The sequence below is a fragment of the Trichechus manatus genome, unplaced genomic scaffold, assembly GCF_000243295.1.
Source record: "Trichechus manatus latirostris isolate Lorelei unplaced genomic scaffold, TriManLat1.0 scaffold00161, whole genome shotgun sequence".
In the NCBI taxonomy this organism is placed as follows: domain Eukaryota; kingdom Metazoa; phylum Chordata; class Mammalia; order Sirenia; family Trichechidae; genus Trichechus; species Trichechus manatus.
In genome coordinates, this window is record NW_004444097.1 from 3,860,657 (window position 1) to 3,877,615 (window position 16,959).

The following is a 16,959-nucleotide window of genomic DNA, read 5'->3' on the forward strand; positions in this document are numbered from 1 at the left end:
GCCCTGTCCTCCAAACTGTGGGAGTAAATTCCTAGGAAAAAAGCCTCAAGATTTTACTTAAGAAGACAATCCCTGCTTTCTGTGCAAGACCAAAAACCAGTTGCTTATGTTCAGTCTCCCCGGAGCACAGGGGCCAAATCTCCTCCCAGAAGCAGAGAGAAGACTTCTCCCAGCCTCCACTCTCTTCAGTACCACTTGATACGGATCCTCAGCACAGGATGGGAAAGCGGCTGCTGACTTCAGGAGAACAGCCATTCTTCTAAGGAACTACACAAATCTCAGCATGGCAACAAGGAAAGGAAGGTGCAAGAACTTGATACTATTTCTTCTTACAGTTTCAGAGTTAAATCAAGTTGAAAGAGATACACCTTTTCAAGAACTTGCCATTCACTTACTGAGACACCACCAAATCCTCCCTATATCTACTGAATTAAGATCTACCTCCATCTCTCACAGAGCCCTAGGGGCACAGTGGTTAAGAGCTCAAGCTGCTAACCAAAAAGCTGGCCGTTAGAATCCACCAGCCACTCCTTGGAAACCCTATGAGGCAGTTCTACTCTGTCCTATAGGGTTGCTGTGAGTCCAAATCAACTTGATGGCAACAGTTTTTTTGTTGTTGTTGTTTTGTTTTGTCTTTAACATCTCTCAGCATTCAAGGCTCTCCTCAGCGTAGCCCCACGCACCTTTCTGGGCTCCTCTGTACACTCCTAATGCAATCCATAAGAGTCCTTGGGTGGCGCAAATAGTTAAGCACTCGACTACTAGCCAAAAGTTTGGCAGCTGGAACCCAGCCAGAGGCACCTTGGAAGACAGGCATGGTGATCTATTTGGAAAGGTCACAGCCTTGAAGACCCTGTGAAGCAGTTCTACTCTGCACACATGGGGTCGCCATGAGTCAGAATCAACTCAAACACAACTAACAACAAACGCATCCTACAACTTTGTCCCCTGATCTACTTATCAGTCATTCATTCACTCAACAAATATTTCTAAGTGCCTACTACCTGTCACACAACATGCCACGCAGTGTGCTTACCCAGTCTTTCCCTCTGCCTCTGCTGGTCTCTTCATGGAGTCCCTTTTTAATGTCTGCAATTTCCACTAAATACTGAAATCATACCTATTTCCAAGACCCATTTCAAATGTCTCTACTTTCCTTCAATCTTTTCTAATTTCAGTTCTCCCCTCCCTCCCCAACCAGATATGAGCCTTCTTTCCTCTGATTCCAGAGTACTTTATACCTCTCCTTTGAAGTATATGTTACATAACCTAATCATTTTGTTATTTGTCCTACACTCAACTCATTTGTTTAAAAGCTTCTTGAGAGTGGGGAGTGTCAAGATTATTATTTATGTCACCATTAAGTGCCTAGTGTAGCATGTTACCTATATGCAGATGCTGTATAAAACTTTGCTAAATTAATTTCTATTTATGTAACTCATGCTATTGATAATGACATCAAAAACTATGTTTGAAGATCAAACTGAGTCCGAGAAGTTGCCCACTGTGTTCTAAGCACTTGTACAGCCCTAAGAAACCAAAAACCAAACCCGCTGCCATTGAGTCTTTTCTAACCCATAGCGACCCTATAGGACAGAGTAGAACTGCCCCACAGGGTTTCCAAGGAGCAGCTGGTGGATTCGAACTGCCAACCTTCTGGTTAGCAGCTGAGTTCTTAACCACTGTGCCACCAGGGCTCCACTGCCCTAAGCAGGTTGCTATTAAAAATGTTTTATCTTTGTTCCCCCATGTATAAAAGCAGAAATAACTCCTTTGCTGAAGCACTGTTATAGAAATCAAGCAACCTAGGAAATTGATTAAAACAGACTGTTATTTTAGGTTCTTACGATTCTATTAAAATATCTCAACCAAAATGCTTTTTAACTAAAAAACTATCTACAAATATACAAAACAAATGATTTGGTGAAAACTTTGGATGATATTGTAAGTAGGTCAGGAAAAGGTGTATAACTGCTTTAAAATCTGTAGTTTAACTTAGCTTTATCCTATCTTAGAAAAACAGTGGGGATTAGGAAAAGCACAGGAAATGATGTCATCAGTCAAGCAGCATAGGAACTCAACCCACAAACTGATTTCAATTAAAGCGGTTCATGCCAAGAGCTAATTTCCATTCCCACACGAGCAACAAAGCCATTTAGCTTGTTTTGAGATAAAAAAAAAAAAAAAAGCTAGCAGTAGTTTAAATAGTGACTTTACATTATTAGTTCAAGTTGAAAAACAGAATGCACTCTCCTTTCTGAGAAGAACGATCAGTTCACATTCAAATGCAATATAATAAAAACTTCCTTGATACGCTTTCATATTTTCCCTACTTTTTCAGCTGAAACTTTTCCAAGGTAAAATACTCCTTTCCTCTGAAAAAGAAAACCACTCGGTCAGACACGGGAAACATGAAGGCCTGGCTATCCCAGTGGCCCACTCATGCCAGTGAACCAGGAATCCTTGGGCTGGGGGCAAGCTCATCAACACACAGCAGGATCCTAATCACCTGCTTTGCCCCAAACACGTGTACTATGAGAAACCTTGCATTATTTGTGAGTCTTAGATCTTTGAGAAAAAAGAGAAGAAAAAAAAAAACAAGAGGATTCCTTTAAATATGGGAGCAATCACTCAGGATTTCTGTGGGGAAATAGAGGAACGAGATAGGTATCTTCACTACACAAAAGGAAGCAGCTGGAGGACTATATATATACAAACGGGTTTTACTTTAGGAGTCTGTGAATGGTGCCAACCGTTAAACGCTCGGCTACTAACTGAAAGGTTGATGGCTTGAATTCACTCAAAGGGATCTGAGAAGAAAAATCAGATGATCTACTTCTGAAAGATCATTGCCATTGAAAACCCCATGGACTGCAGTTCTACCTTGAAACATATGGGGTCATCATGGGTCGGAATCAACTCAACAGCAACTGGTTTTTTTTTTTTTGGACGGGGGGCGGTTTACTTTGGATTGAATCCTGCTGTTGATGCATATTCTATATTTACTCTGATTTGAACAAGAATTCCAAATGTCATTTAGGAAGCAAGGTCCTATGTCTGTAGAAAAAGCCAACTGAAAAATAGGGGTCAACTCTTAAGCAGGTTATACCTTTGCTGGATCCTCCAAATACCCAACGTCAGAATACATTCCTAAACTCAGTCTGTGTTAAGATGTTACCAGAAACTAAACATACTATGGCACTCAAAGTGCCAGTATGCATGCTTATGCTGCCACGTACAATTACTCCTCAGACCTCTGTGTTGTCAGTGAGGACGCCATCTAGAAGACAGGCAAGCAGGCTCAAAGGATTTCAAGGAAGGCTCCAGACCCTGAAGTGAACACAAAATGCTGTCATTTACCTATATCCCTATAGGATCCCAAAATGAATTTTGTCTGTTCCAGAAGATGTCAGTCAGTCACTTCAGTAATTCAGCAAAGATTGACTGTGCACCTTCCATCTGCCAGGCATCAGGAAGGAGAAACTTGCTTTAGCTTATAGTCCAATACAAATTAATTCCTAAAGTACTCACCAAAAGAGAACAATGTGAGCACACTGCGGGAATGAGCGAGATGCAGGGCTGGCACTTAGGTTTAAATACCTCAGATAATGGTTTTCTTTGGGATGCATTAGGTTTGGAATGATTCTAAAGACCTGCCATCATCTTGGCAAGCACAACTGGCAGGAAGAACATTGGGAGCAATTTGCAAATAAGCATCTGTATGTGAGCATGTGATTTTAATTTAGGCCCTAGGAAAAGCACAGACAGACAAACTAAACAGCTAGATGAACTCCAGGACTCCACACCTGAGACAACAGATCCACAGGGGCAGCTGGTGTCACTGCAGGACAAAAACAATTCTCATTTGGAGAGGAACAGCACTGATGTTTCCCATAACTGAATGAGTGTTCTGTGGTGCCTAAAGACATGCAGCTCAGAAGAGCAACTTCACTAAGGTGTTTCAAGAAAACCTAGCAGAGCTGGAAAAAGTCCAGGGAAGGCCAAGTTAAACGACAGCAGTGACAGAGGTGCTTCATAGATGGCAGACTGGAAAACAAGGAACCGTACGGTTTCAAGGGCAAGTCTGAGCAGACTGCACCACTCGCCTCCTCTATGTCCACATAAATCCCACACTTCCTGAAAATCCTTTTCCAGGTCACTTCTTCCTGATTAACTACAGCACCACCTTCACATCCCATCATGTCCTCACAATTTCAGCACGTGAAGCTCACTAACACACTTGCTCTAGAATCGTCCTCCTGGCCTTCCTACGCCCTCGGAGCTTGGATGAGTGCTGGAGCACACGTGCCTCAAGGTTTCACTGAACTGAAGTAAAATGAAAATGATAAAATTTTATAAAGTGTAAGGGATCCCATACAGTAAAGATATCAATACTTCCCAAATTTATTAATGCAATTCCTACCAAAATCCTAGTAAGACTTTTTTTGTAAAAATAAGCAAGATTTATATAGAAAGGTAAAGGAGTTAGAATAGCTAAACAATTTTGGAAAAAAGAAGAATAAAGTAGAGGAGTTAGTCTGATTTCAAGACTCATTATACAGCTGCAGTAATCGAGACTGTGTAGTAATGATAGAGGGACAGACAAATGGACCAATGGAACAGAACAGAGAACCCAGAAACAGACCTATACAAATACGCCCACTGGTTTTTGACAAAGGTACAAAAGTGGTTCCATGGATGGAGGATAGCCTTTTCAACAAATGATATTAAGGCGATTAGACACCCATAGACAAAAAAGAAAAAAAAATGAATCTAGACCTTATTATCCTCATGCCTCATACAAAAATTATTTCAACATGGATCACAGACTTAGATTTAAAATGTAAAAATATAAAACTTTTGAAAAAAAATAGAACAGAATCTCCAGGACCTAAGGATAGGCAAAGAGTTCTTAGATTTGATACCAAAAGCACAATTCATAAAGTAAAAATTGATAAATTGTACTTCATCAAATTTAAAATCTTTTGCTCTGCAAAAACAAACCCTGTTAAGAAAATGAAAAGACAAGCTACCAATGGGAAGAAATGTTTGCAAACCACATATCTGACAAAGGGCTAGTATTTAGAATATATATATATATATATAAACTCAACAATAAAAAAAAACAATCCAGTTAGAACCTGGGCAAAAGACATAAAGAGATATTTCAGTAAAAGAGATATACAAATGGCAAATAAGCACCTGAAAAGATGTTCAACATCATTAGCCAGTAGGGAAGTGTAAATTAAAACCACAATGAGGTATCACTACACACCTATCAGAATAGCTAAAATAAAAAATAGTGACAATACCAAATGCTGGCGAGGATGCAGAAAAACTAGATCACTCATATGTTGCTAGTGGGAATGTAAAATGGCACAACCACTCAGAAAACAGTGCACAGTTTCTTAAAAAGCTAAACATGCAACAACCTTTCAACCCAGCAATTGCACTCCTGGGTATTTATCCCAAAGAAATGAAGATTCAGCTGAGATCAAGTGAGGATATGCTGCATACTATGCAATAAGCAAGAACCAAAACAAACAAGCGAAAACTGTTACCACTGAGTTGATTCCGACTCATAGCAACCCTATAGGACACAGTAGAACTGCCCTGTAGGGTTTCCAAGGAGTGGCTGGTAGATTCGAACTGCCGACCTTTTGGTTAGCAGCTAAGCTCTTAACCACGGCGCCACCAGGGCTCCAAACAAGAGTTCCACCCAATTTATATTTCCCCTAGAAGAAGATTCTGAGACAAGAATTTGAGAGTAAGTAGTTTGTTTTGGAAGTAATCCCAGGAAATACTGGTACAAGAGTGGGGAAGTGAGACAGGGAAGAGAACGAAGCTAATAAAGGTACATTATCGAGCCTAACACCACTGCAGGCAGCTGGGGCTCAGTCCCACTACGGAATTTCAAGAGACAGTGCAGAACACACCTTGTAGTTATCCAAACTGAAAGACAAGGAAGCTGGGGCATTTATCCAACAGCTCCCCATCTATCACTGGGTACAAGTTGCTTCTGGGCCCATTAATGCTCCAGCACTTCCAGCTCTCCCTGCATGCAGACCTTGGGTGCTCCCTGGTCAGAAACATTTTATAAAGCTCTCAGGTAGTCACACATGTCCACTCACGTATGCTAAGGGATGTGAGTGGGCACCAACAGTACCTGCTACATAAGACTACTACTATTACAATTATCGTGGTCATTGGCTTATGAGAGCCACTTTACATGTTACGGTCCAATGAACCTGGACCACACTGAAGTCTCTACTTGCCAGAGACAAAAGACAATGCAGTTATTACCACTAACACTTCTTCCTTAAAACCTTGTCAAAAAAGAATACACTGTGAGGGGATTGCATTTTCTTATTGGAAATGGGAACTGGAAAAGGAAGCTCAGTTGGTTTTCGCCTTGGGTAAGGTTATGGTATTTAGGAGTTGTTTATGTAGACATGAACCTCAGCTTTTTTAACAACCAGCAATGACTCACCTCCTTCCCAGCTCCCACATTTCCCGACTCACTACTGAGGCCTCCACGTTAAAAGTAATAATAATAGTAAAGTGAGCAAGTGAAGGTTCTCAGGAATGAACTGTGGCTATTTATTTGACACCACAGAACAAACAAATTAAAAAATTATGAAAGGGAAAATATGTCTGTGTTTCTCGATTAATTGCTTCCAGAAACTGCCTAAATGACTTCTTGTGTTATCTTCTTCCAAAGGCAGGGGGATTGAGTTTTAAATAAGTATTTAATCAGATTCTTATTTCAGTACTTCATGGGAGAATGACTAGTTTTCATGAGGCAAAAACATTCACTAAACAGTCATTTTGTTGAGCACCTTTTATGGTGTTTACATTGGAGATACAAAGATGAATAAGACAATGTCTACATTAAAAGATTATATCATTCTTACATTGTTCATAGTAACTATAAGCCATAGGTAAGTTTCCAGTAAAGAGGGAAGAAGGGAAATGAGAGGCAAGATTGAGGAAAGACATTCTAATATTTTGGGTAGAACAGAAAAGGCAGATGTTCTAGTGAAAAAAAGAAAATATACTGCAGGCAAGTGAAAGGCCAAAAGCAAATTTAGGAGAAAATAGGGCATAACCACATAAAATAATATTATATATAATGACATGTTATACTCACTGGATCTGGAGCCACAGGAAGGAGCTATCTGACCAGATGGGCAAGTGCACATATTTGGCCTAGAACAAAATCCATCTCCACAGGAATGCCGGCAAATGGCTGTGAATAAAACATAGGTCCATTAGCACAGGATTCAGAGCACGGTGAACTACAGGGGCCCAATCCTCCTACTGAAGGAGCCTTGGTGGTACAGTGGTTAAAGCACTCAGCTGCTAACTGAAAGGCCAACAGTTCAAACCCACCAGCTGCTCCATGGGAGAAAGATGTGGCAGTCTGCTTCTATAAAGATTACAGCCTTGGAAGCCCCATGGGGCAGTTCTCCTCCATCCTATAGCATCACTATGAGTTGGAATCAACTCAATGGCAATGGATTACGTAATCCTCACATTAAAGGAGCTCTGGTGGCCCAATGATTAAATGCTTGGCTGCTAACTGAAAGGCTGGCAGTTCAAATCCACCCAGCAGCTCTGCAGGAGAGAAGACCTGGCGATCTGCTTCCTAACGACTGTTGTTGTTAGGTGCCATCCAGTCTATTTTCAACTCATAGCAACCCCATGTGACAGAGTAGAACTGCCCCATAGGGTTTTCTAGGCTGTAATCTTATACAGGAGGAGACCTGGTGGTGCATGGTTGAAGTGCTCGGCTGCTAACCAAAAGGTCTGTGGTTTGAACGCACAAGTCACTCTGTGGGAAAAAGATATGGCAGTTTGCTTCCATAGGGAGACCCTACTCTGTCATACAGGGTTTCTATGAGTCAGAATCGACTAGACGGCAACAGGTCTGGTTTAGTTTTGGTTAATCTTTATGGGTTAATCTTTAGCAGTGCTTAAGCACTATACCACCAGGGCTCTTTCTGTACAGATTACAGCCTAGGACACCCTATGGGGCAGTTCTACTCTGTTACATAGGGTGGATAAGAGTTGAAAATAGACTTGATGACACCTAACAACATAACAACAATCCTCGTATTAGGAGACCTGGGCTTTCAGGCCCCATTAACCTTGCCATGATGACTTGTGTGACCTTAGGCTTCAGGGCTATTTGTCTATAAAACAAGTCCATTGGATTAAACGAGCTCTGGTTTTAGAATTCAGTAACTTCCTTATGCCATCCGTTGTTCTCACCACCCTCCTCATGTATTCCCCAGCACTCAATCAATCGAAAAGCTCAGAACACCCGAAGCAGGGAAAACAAAAATCCTGCACTTGGACATTTTGTTATGTTTATATGCATTCCATTTTTATATTAACCTTATTTATTACATAAATGATATATAATTTGAAATAGTATTTTGGGGAGACAATTTTATTGGAAATGTTTCATGTTTAGTAATTTTTATAAAAGCGCTGTGCCTTGCTAAGACTACTTTCAGATGCCGCCAGTTGAGAGCATACGATCTAGAATGGCTTTTATCCTGTAATTTTGTCCTGTTCTGAATTACAACAACAATCTGAGAGGAAATGTCGGACGGACTCCACTGCAATAGTGCTGAACCTACAGTCAGAAAGCCATTTGTCTTTTAGAGAAATATGAAAATAAATAATCATGCCACCCAGAGATTAATATCATACTAGTACTGAATGCTCTCCTAGTGTCCAAAGGAGTCTGCTTGAATTACAAATGATTTATATTTATCAGCAGACTAATATTTGGTCACTAACTTTTCTTCAAGGGGCCCTGGTGGTGCAGTGGTTAAGTGCTTGGCTGCTAACCAAAAGGTTGACGGTTCGAACCCACCAGCCACTCCATGGGAGAAGACGTGGCAGTGTCTTCTTCCGTAAAGATTACAGCCTTGGAAGCTCTCTAGGGCAGTTCTAATCTGTTCTACAGGGTTGCTACAGGTTGAAATCAACTCAACAGCAATGGGGTTGGGATCTTTTCTTCAAACTCCTATTTAACCTCACAAGAGAAATATGAGATAAGCAAGGATAAAATAATACACTTGATAGAAAGTGCATTAAAATATCAAAAGAGCTTAAGCTGCAGACTGTCACTCATTATGAAAAAAGCTGTCAGAGATCCTAAAAATATTTACTTAAATATGTGAAGACAGCATTTCCCAGATTACTCTACAGAGCGCTAGAGGAAAGGGCTCCGTTACCAAGTTCATTCAGAAAACTCTGAATACCATTATGTCCCTCTCTTAGTGATTCAACTTTGGATCTTGAAATAAATCACAAAATTCCAAATAAATAAGTTGCTTTCTGATCAAAATCAAGAATTGGGAAAGGGATGAACTTTTTCAGGTCACCAAACGAATATTGGTCAAAATATTGTTCTCCATAGGCCACTCCTGCCCAAAAAACAAGGTATATACTAAGTGAGTCCTTTATGTACTTTTATCTCTAAATTTTAACTGTTCTACTAATGGAGTTTTCTGAAAACTGAAAATTATTTTGTAGTACAATGACTAAACGTTCACGGAGGGCATATTCCCTAACTAATCTGACCTGGTATCTCCGTTAATTAACACTTTGTCTGGCATGTGGTTTGGCACTCAACATTTGTGGATAGTATGAGAATCTGGAGGTTTGCAACAGCAGCCAAATCAATAGAGGAATCTCTCGTAGCATGTGAGTTCTTCTGTAGTCTTCCCAATGGTCCTCACTTGATGTCCTGTCCCCTTCCATTCCCCTTTGTCTAGGAGTTAGAATTCAATCAGTGTACAAGATCTGGACAGCCTTGTAGGTGGTCGATAAATCAGAAACTACAATAAGGAAAGCCTATGCAGCCAGGCACAACATATGTAAATTAGATGCAACTTTTGAAAAAGTGTCCCTGTGGCTCTATTCCCTATATCACAAAAATATTATCAAGGAAGTAACTGAATTAAAATATGATCGTGGTTTGACCAAGTGAATGTATTTCCCAATCTGAATTCAGAGAAAGCAGGAAAGCTTAGAGCAGGAAGGCTCTGCAATGAACATATCGGTACGCAGTTACAAAGGACCCAAATGTTGAGAATCGCCATGCAACCAAAACCAACAAATGGAGAACGTGCAGAGTGACAGGCTGTCTCTTTACTTACGGACGATACACTGATTTCCACCAGGTAAGGTTTTCCATCCAGGGCAACAGTAAGCATTATAACGTGATCCACAGACATTGGGTCTGAAACAAAAAACACAAGAATTCCATACTTTTTAAAAAGAAGATATGACCAATTAAAAGGAAAATATCCCCAAGTTACAAGAGCAGGGAGAATCCTGGCAGACAGAGAAAAGTAAACGTATGGGACTCAACGCTGGGTTGGTAGTCTGGGACACTAAGAAAATGATATTAGCACCAGAAAAACCAAACCCAGTGCCGTCGAGTCAGTTCCAACTCATGGCGACCCCACATGTGACAGAGTAGAACTGAGCTCCACAGGGTTTTCTTGGCTGTAATCTTTACAGAAGCAGATTGCCAGGACTTTCTTCTGCAGCTCTCCTGGGTGAGTTCAACCCACCAAACTTACAGTTAGTAGCTAAGAGCAAAGCATCTGTACCATCCAGGGACCTTAATATAATGGTATCAGTAGGGATATCCCTTAAGATTAGCCATCAGGAAAATAAAAATAAGAGATGCAAGATACAGTACATTCAATCCCAAAAGACAGGTGTAAAAATTTATGGAGCCATGCAAGTCTAACTTAAACAATAAACTTCCTACCAACCCGGATAAGAACAATTATAATCATATCTACTGCACAGAGAGTATTAAATTTCTACTCTTTGAGCTGTGTATTTTTTTTTTTTTTCCCCAATGGCCCAGCTCACCTCTAAAATGTTACCACATTTTCTTTTCACCAGAATTACAGGAATGCAAACTCTGACTCAGTCAGAAAAAATAAAAGGCAAAACATGTAAATATTCCTAGCGCAAAAGTTTGGAGACACAGTTGATACAAGCAGTTACAGGAAAACAAAGTCACTGTCACTCTGGGTTTCTTGTTTACAGACAGTTCATTGCATGACTTGGAGCAAAGCCTCCGTTCAGAATCCAGATGATCCAAATTTCACAATTTAAGGGACCACCTGGGTAAAGATCTAACTACTTCTATACTGGCAAGCGAGGACAGAGGCTAGAACACACAAAGAGCCAAAAGAAACCATTCATTTTAGCTTGCCACATTCAGAGAGCCTGAACATGGATGTGAGCTCCAAGAGTTCAAGGGCTGAGAAAGGAGGTCAGATGTTTTGCAATCCAGCCCGTAGACGACGAGCTATTCCAAGGCTTGCTGGTATGAATACTGCAGGCCCTGAGCACGAGCCTGGAAAACAACTACACAGTAAAGTGTGTTTCAGCTGGGGTCCACACACATGTACACATTTTCTCCCTGTATACACAGACCGTGTGGGATGGCACAGGGTCCTCCTCCATCGCCTCCAAACACGGTGCTTCGACAACCACATGCAGGACCGGGACAAGGTAAGGTCTTTACTCTTGTCCTTTTCTCCTGGCAGAGAGCCCAGGTCACTCTGCTGGGCACAATACATACTTCAGATCAACCGATGCCGGGGCCAGAAAGAGAAATAGGAAGAAAGATGGAGAGAAAGGGCCCTCAGTCCACACCTAGCAGCCCAGGCTTCTCCAGGGCCAGACAGAAAGCGACCAAACAGAGGCTTAATACATGCACGACTTAGGGCCTCTCTGAGCCTTAGCTTGTTTCTCTATAATTGAGGACAATGCCTGCATTATGTGTATGTTTGTAAATGAAATGCATGCATTATATGTATGCTTGTACATGCACACATACACCAGATAAGGGACACAGAATCTCCATACATGAAAATGCAATGCAGCATTAGCATCATGATGGAATTATTTTCTGACTTAAATTAGCTATTCAGCCAAAGGGAGCCTAAGGGATTAAGAATCCTAAATCAATGGCTCTCAACTCTTTGTCCCTCCTGTGACAAAGGAGTGCCCAAGACTTGTGTTCAGACTGCGCAGAGCTGCCTGGGAAGCTCAGAATCCAGGAAAGGAAAAGTGAGAGAACACTGGGGCTGGGGTGAGTGAACACTCAAACCTTCCAAACTTTATGGAAGTTCTCTCAATCTAAAATGCCAATTCGGGCCAAAGTCAATCTCCTCAAACCCTCCCCACCAACAGCCATTACAACAATTCCACTGGATCCAGTCCAACTCCAAACCAAATCTTGGAGCAGCTTCAGAGGACCCCTCAGCCTTTGTAGGGTGCCCTGTGGTTGGAGTCACTGTGTTTTTCAAACAAAAACCAGAACATGTCTGACAGGAATGACTGCATTTAGGGAGTCACAACACACAGTAACAGAGTAGAAAAAGCTAAGAAAAAAGGGGGTCCAGAATCAGTAACTTCACTACTATTAAATAAGATATTTGATTTTCCCAAATATATGAAAAATCATAGTAACATAAACTTTATTATTTTTAAATGGTTAGAATTTAGAAATTAATAAAGTAAAATAAGTACTAAACGCTTAAATACCTACAGCCAAAACATGGAAGATTTTACAACGGTTACAAAACAAAATGTCAATGTTTTCATCCTTCCATAAACTCTCCATCCTGCAGAGTTTATTGCCTCATCTTACACAGGGGAGGGCATGAAAGTGGTTGATCCAAGAAATAGAGGTTTAAGTGCATTACATAATGCTCTAAAATAACCAGTAGAACTAAAAGAAATACCATAATTATTTTAACAATTGGGAAGGAGAAGAGGGAGAAGAAAAGGCATAGATAATCTAAGTGAGCTAAGTCCACATTTTTATTAGCAAGGAGCCAATGGGTACTGTTTAAATCTAGACAATGAGGTAAAAGAATAGTAGATGGTGTTATGGAGACAAACATGAAAACTGAAAACATAAATGGCTGAAAGATCAGGACCTGGGGAAGCAGAAGGGAGAGTTCTTTTGCTTTCTTATTTAATGCTCATCCAAGCTGCTGATCTTTTAAATATGTGCTGTTATGCTTTGATCATCATCTTTTGTTTAAAGAATAACTGTCCTTTAAAAATATAAACATAAATGCCATACAGTCCCCAAAGTTCCCATTCATTATTGCATCGCATTTTCACTTCACTGCATTTCTTAAAATTCTATAAGATGTGGGACTGTGATTTTTTTTGCATCCTGAATTATTTGCGTTTTCTAACTCTACCCTACTATAATACATTATTTAATTTCAATTAAATAATTGAAATTTCTGCCAACAACCTCAAGTGACAATGATTGTTTTAATCACACTGCCATTAGTTCTTTAATAATACCAAATATGACTATCTCATGTGGCTTAATGCAAAGTATTAGAAAGATGTAAGCGCTCTCTTCTGCTGATTTTGGTCTTGAGAACTGCAAATTACCAGAACTTATTCAAATAAGCTGGGTGGCATTTGTTCTCCTTATACATAGAAAAAAATAGCTCTAATTATAGAAATAAACTAGTGTCTTATTTGAGTTGGAAAGTACTAAAACATGTAAAGTCTAAAGGAGACATATTGGATTTGTTCCATTATAAAATATTTCATTCTAAGGTTTCAGCCCAAAAAGCATTCACAAAGAAGATAAATCTTTAATGAAGTTACTCATTTGTGTAAACAAAGGTGTAGCGTTCATTCTTTTCTCTTCCTTTTCCCTTCACCAGCCACACCCGCCTCCCACCTCAGCCACATCAGAAAACAAAGCCAGAGTTAACGCTCAGTGCAAGAGGCAGTAGTATCTGACCAATTAAAGGAAAAACTCAAAGGCTAACTAAGAGTTTAGTTCTTATGCTTTAGCACTATGCTAGCTGCTAAAGATACATTATTTCGTCCTTATGTTAACCAGCCCTTTGAAGCAAGTTCTATCATTATTATTATCTCTAACACTAAAGAAACCATGGCTTAGGAAGGTTAAATAAATTAGCCACGGTCCCCTACTTTAGAAGTACAGAATGGGGATTTGAACTCAGAAAGTCTGGCTCCAGAGTACACTCTCTTAATTCCTATGCTAAGGCAAAGATGTATTTAGGAGATGAGATGATATATCATTCAATAGCATTCACGGTGACATGAGTAACAAAAATCACAAAATGTCCATCAATAGACCAAAACTAAAGCATAAAGCATTTTTACCTGTGAGTCATCCCTCAGTATTTCCGGGGGATTGGTTCGAGGACCCCCACGGATACAAACTGCAAGGATGCTCAAGTCCCTTATATAAAATGGTGTTGTATTTGCATATAAACTACGCACATCCTCCCAGATACTTTAAATCATCTCTATATTATTTATACCTAATAAAATCTAAATGCTAGGTAAGTAATTGTGATACTGTATTATTTAGGGAATGATGAAAAGAAAAAAGTCTGTACATGTTCAGAACAGACGCAACCATCGTAGGCCTGACTATATAGTACAGTCAGCAACAACGTCATATTTTCTTTTGAATATTTTCAATCCACGGTTGGTTAAATCCACAGATGCGGGACCCGCGGATATGGAGAGCCGACTGTATTCTAATGATCTGTGAGGACAACAGAGAAATATATTTATATTCCACTTCACTACTGTGTATTAATTTTTAAAACAGCTAAGTCCTCATCTGTAACTTTTCTTACCAGTTACTTTCAACACTGTGCTCTGCAACACCCCACCTCTAATTGCCCTGGGGGATGGGTGAGCCTCAGCAGGCTTGATATTTGGATCCAGTTCAGACACAGCACTCAAAGATTGGCTGGGTTAGAGAAAACCTCTCTCCGTGGAGTAAATAGCTGGGCTCTACCACATCTGACCACATGGTTGCAAGAACTGGCCTCTTTGCAAGATGTCTGTAGTGTGCCCATATCCCTTACCCAGACTCACTTCTTCAAATCTGGCCTCTCCTACAGGAAGACAGCCTTTCTGCTTCCTATTCCAAGTACAAAACTCCTCTTCAGACAAAACTGGAGTAACAAAAATAAGTTCTGGACCAATAACAACCAAAAAATATGTGAGCTGTTACACAAATATGTATATATGCATGTATGTGCGTGGATATGAATATGTGGGTACATATGTATGCACAGACAGATGTATCTACAGGAATAGGTACATACAGGTATGTGTGAGCATGCATGTATATCCATATAGATAAAAAACCACATAGGGAACACGGTTACGGATACTTCCTGGACATAACCAAACACCTCACAAGATTCGTTTTCTGGGTTTGAAGGCTTAGGACCATAGTCTCGTGGAACAACTCACTTAATTGGCATAATATAGTTCATAAGGTGTGTGTTCTACATTCCAGTGTGGTAAGTAGTGTCTGGGGTCTAAAAAGCTCGCGAGCAGCCATCTAATATACATCTATTGGTCTCTACTTGCCCAGAACAAAAGAGAAAGAAGGAAACCAAAGACTCCCAGAAGAAAGTAGTCTACAGGACTAATAGTCTGCATGTACCACAGCTTCATCTACCCTCAGACCAGAAGAACTAGATGGTGCCCGCCTACCACTACCGACCGTTCTGAGCAGGGCTGCAATAGATGGAGCCTGATAGAACGGGAGAAAAATGTGGAATGGAACTCAAATTCTTAAAAAGTCCAGACTTACTGAACGAGTTGGGACTAGAGGACTCCCTGAGACTCTCACCCTGAAATACTCTTTTAAACCTTAAACCAAAATTATCCCTTGAGGTCACCTTTTAGCTAAATAACAGATTGGCTCATAAAATAAAGAATATCACCCATGAGTAATGAGCTCCTTTAAAAAATCATCTATATGAAACCAACGGTCAAAAAATACTCTAAAGCAATGACAAGAAGGTAAGGAGTCAGGGAAACTAGAATACTGGAAATAGTACAACCAGAATGGAATGAATGAGAATGACAACACATTGTGAAAAATGTAACCAATATCACGGAATAATGTGTCTAGAAATTGTTAAATGGGAACCTAATTTGCTGTGTAAATTTTCACCTTAAACACAATGAAATCGTATTAAAAAAATAAGTTCTGGAGGCTCTTATTTCATATGCACGAGTTTCAAAGTTTGTTAAGGGGTTAAATCCTTGGGCAAAGAGAACACTAAGCATTAGGTAAAGGCTTATGAGATTGAAAGGGTTCCCTGGGTGACACAAACAGTTAAGTGTTCAGCTACTAACCCAAAGGTTGGCAGTTCGAATCCATCCAGAGGTGCCTCAGAAGAAAGGCCTGGCAATCTACTTCCGAAAGATCACAGCCATTGAAACACCTACGGAGCACAGTTCTACTCTGAAACACGTGGGAATCAACTTGACGGCAGCTGGTTTTGTTTTCTTGGTTGATGAGACTGAACCCTGCTCCTTGAGTTGTCTGCTTTTATAACCTTTGGGGGGAAACGTCATGACTCAGCCCCTTGACTTTAAGTGTGGAGGGGCATCAAAGGGCATATGCCCCCACATAACAAAGTGCCCCCAGGGGCCCATGTAACATGCCCCCCAGGTAATCTCCTCATATCCCAAAAACCGAAACCGACTGCCATCGAGTTGATTCCGACTCATAGTAACCCTACAGGATAGAGCAGAACTGCCCTATAGGGTTTCTGAAACTTTAATCTTTACATCTTTCTTCCTCAGAGCGGCTGGTGGGTTTGAACCACCAACCTTTCAGTTTAGCAGCTGAGCACTTTAACCACTGTGCCACCAGGGCTCCTATATCTTCATAGACTGAAAAAAAACCAAACCTGTTGCCATCGAGTTGGTTCCGACTCACAGCAACCCTACAGGACAGAGCAGAACTGCCCCATAGGGTTTCCAAGGAGCAGTTGGTGGATTTGAACTGCCAATCTTTTGATTGGCAGCTGAACTCTTAACCACTGTGCCAACAGGGCTCCTATACCAGAATTAAAAAAA

The 16,959-nt window shown here is 40.5% G+C and overlaps 1 protein-coding gene across 1 annotated transcript in view; it reads right to left on the reverse strand.

The window, feature by feature from the left end:
* Positions 1 to 16,959, reverse strand: part of FBN1 (fibrillin 1) — a 275,284-nt gene that overhangs the window by 226,559 nt on the left and 31,766 nt on the right. The window contains exons 3-4 of the mRNA XM_004386296.2: positions 10,179 to 10,261; positions 7,151 to 7,249 (exon numbers count right to left, since the gene is read on the reverse strand). Of these exons, the coding sequence (XP_004386353.1) occupies positions 7,151 to 7,249; positions 10,179 to 10,261 (182 nt within the window). The remainder of the gene's footprint in view (positions 1 to 7,150; positions 7,250 to 10,178; positions 10,262 to 16,959) is intronic.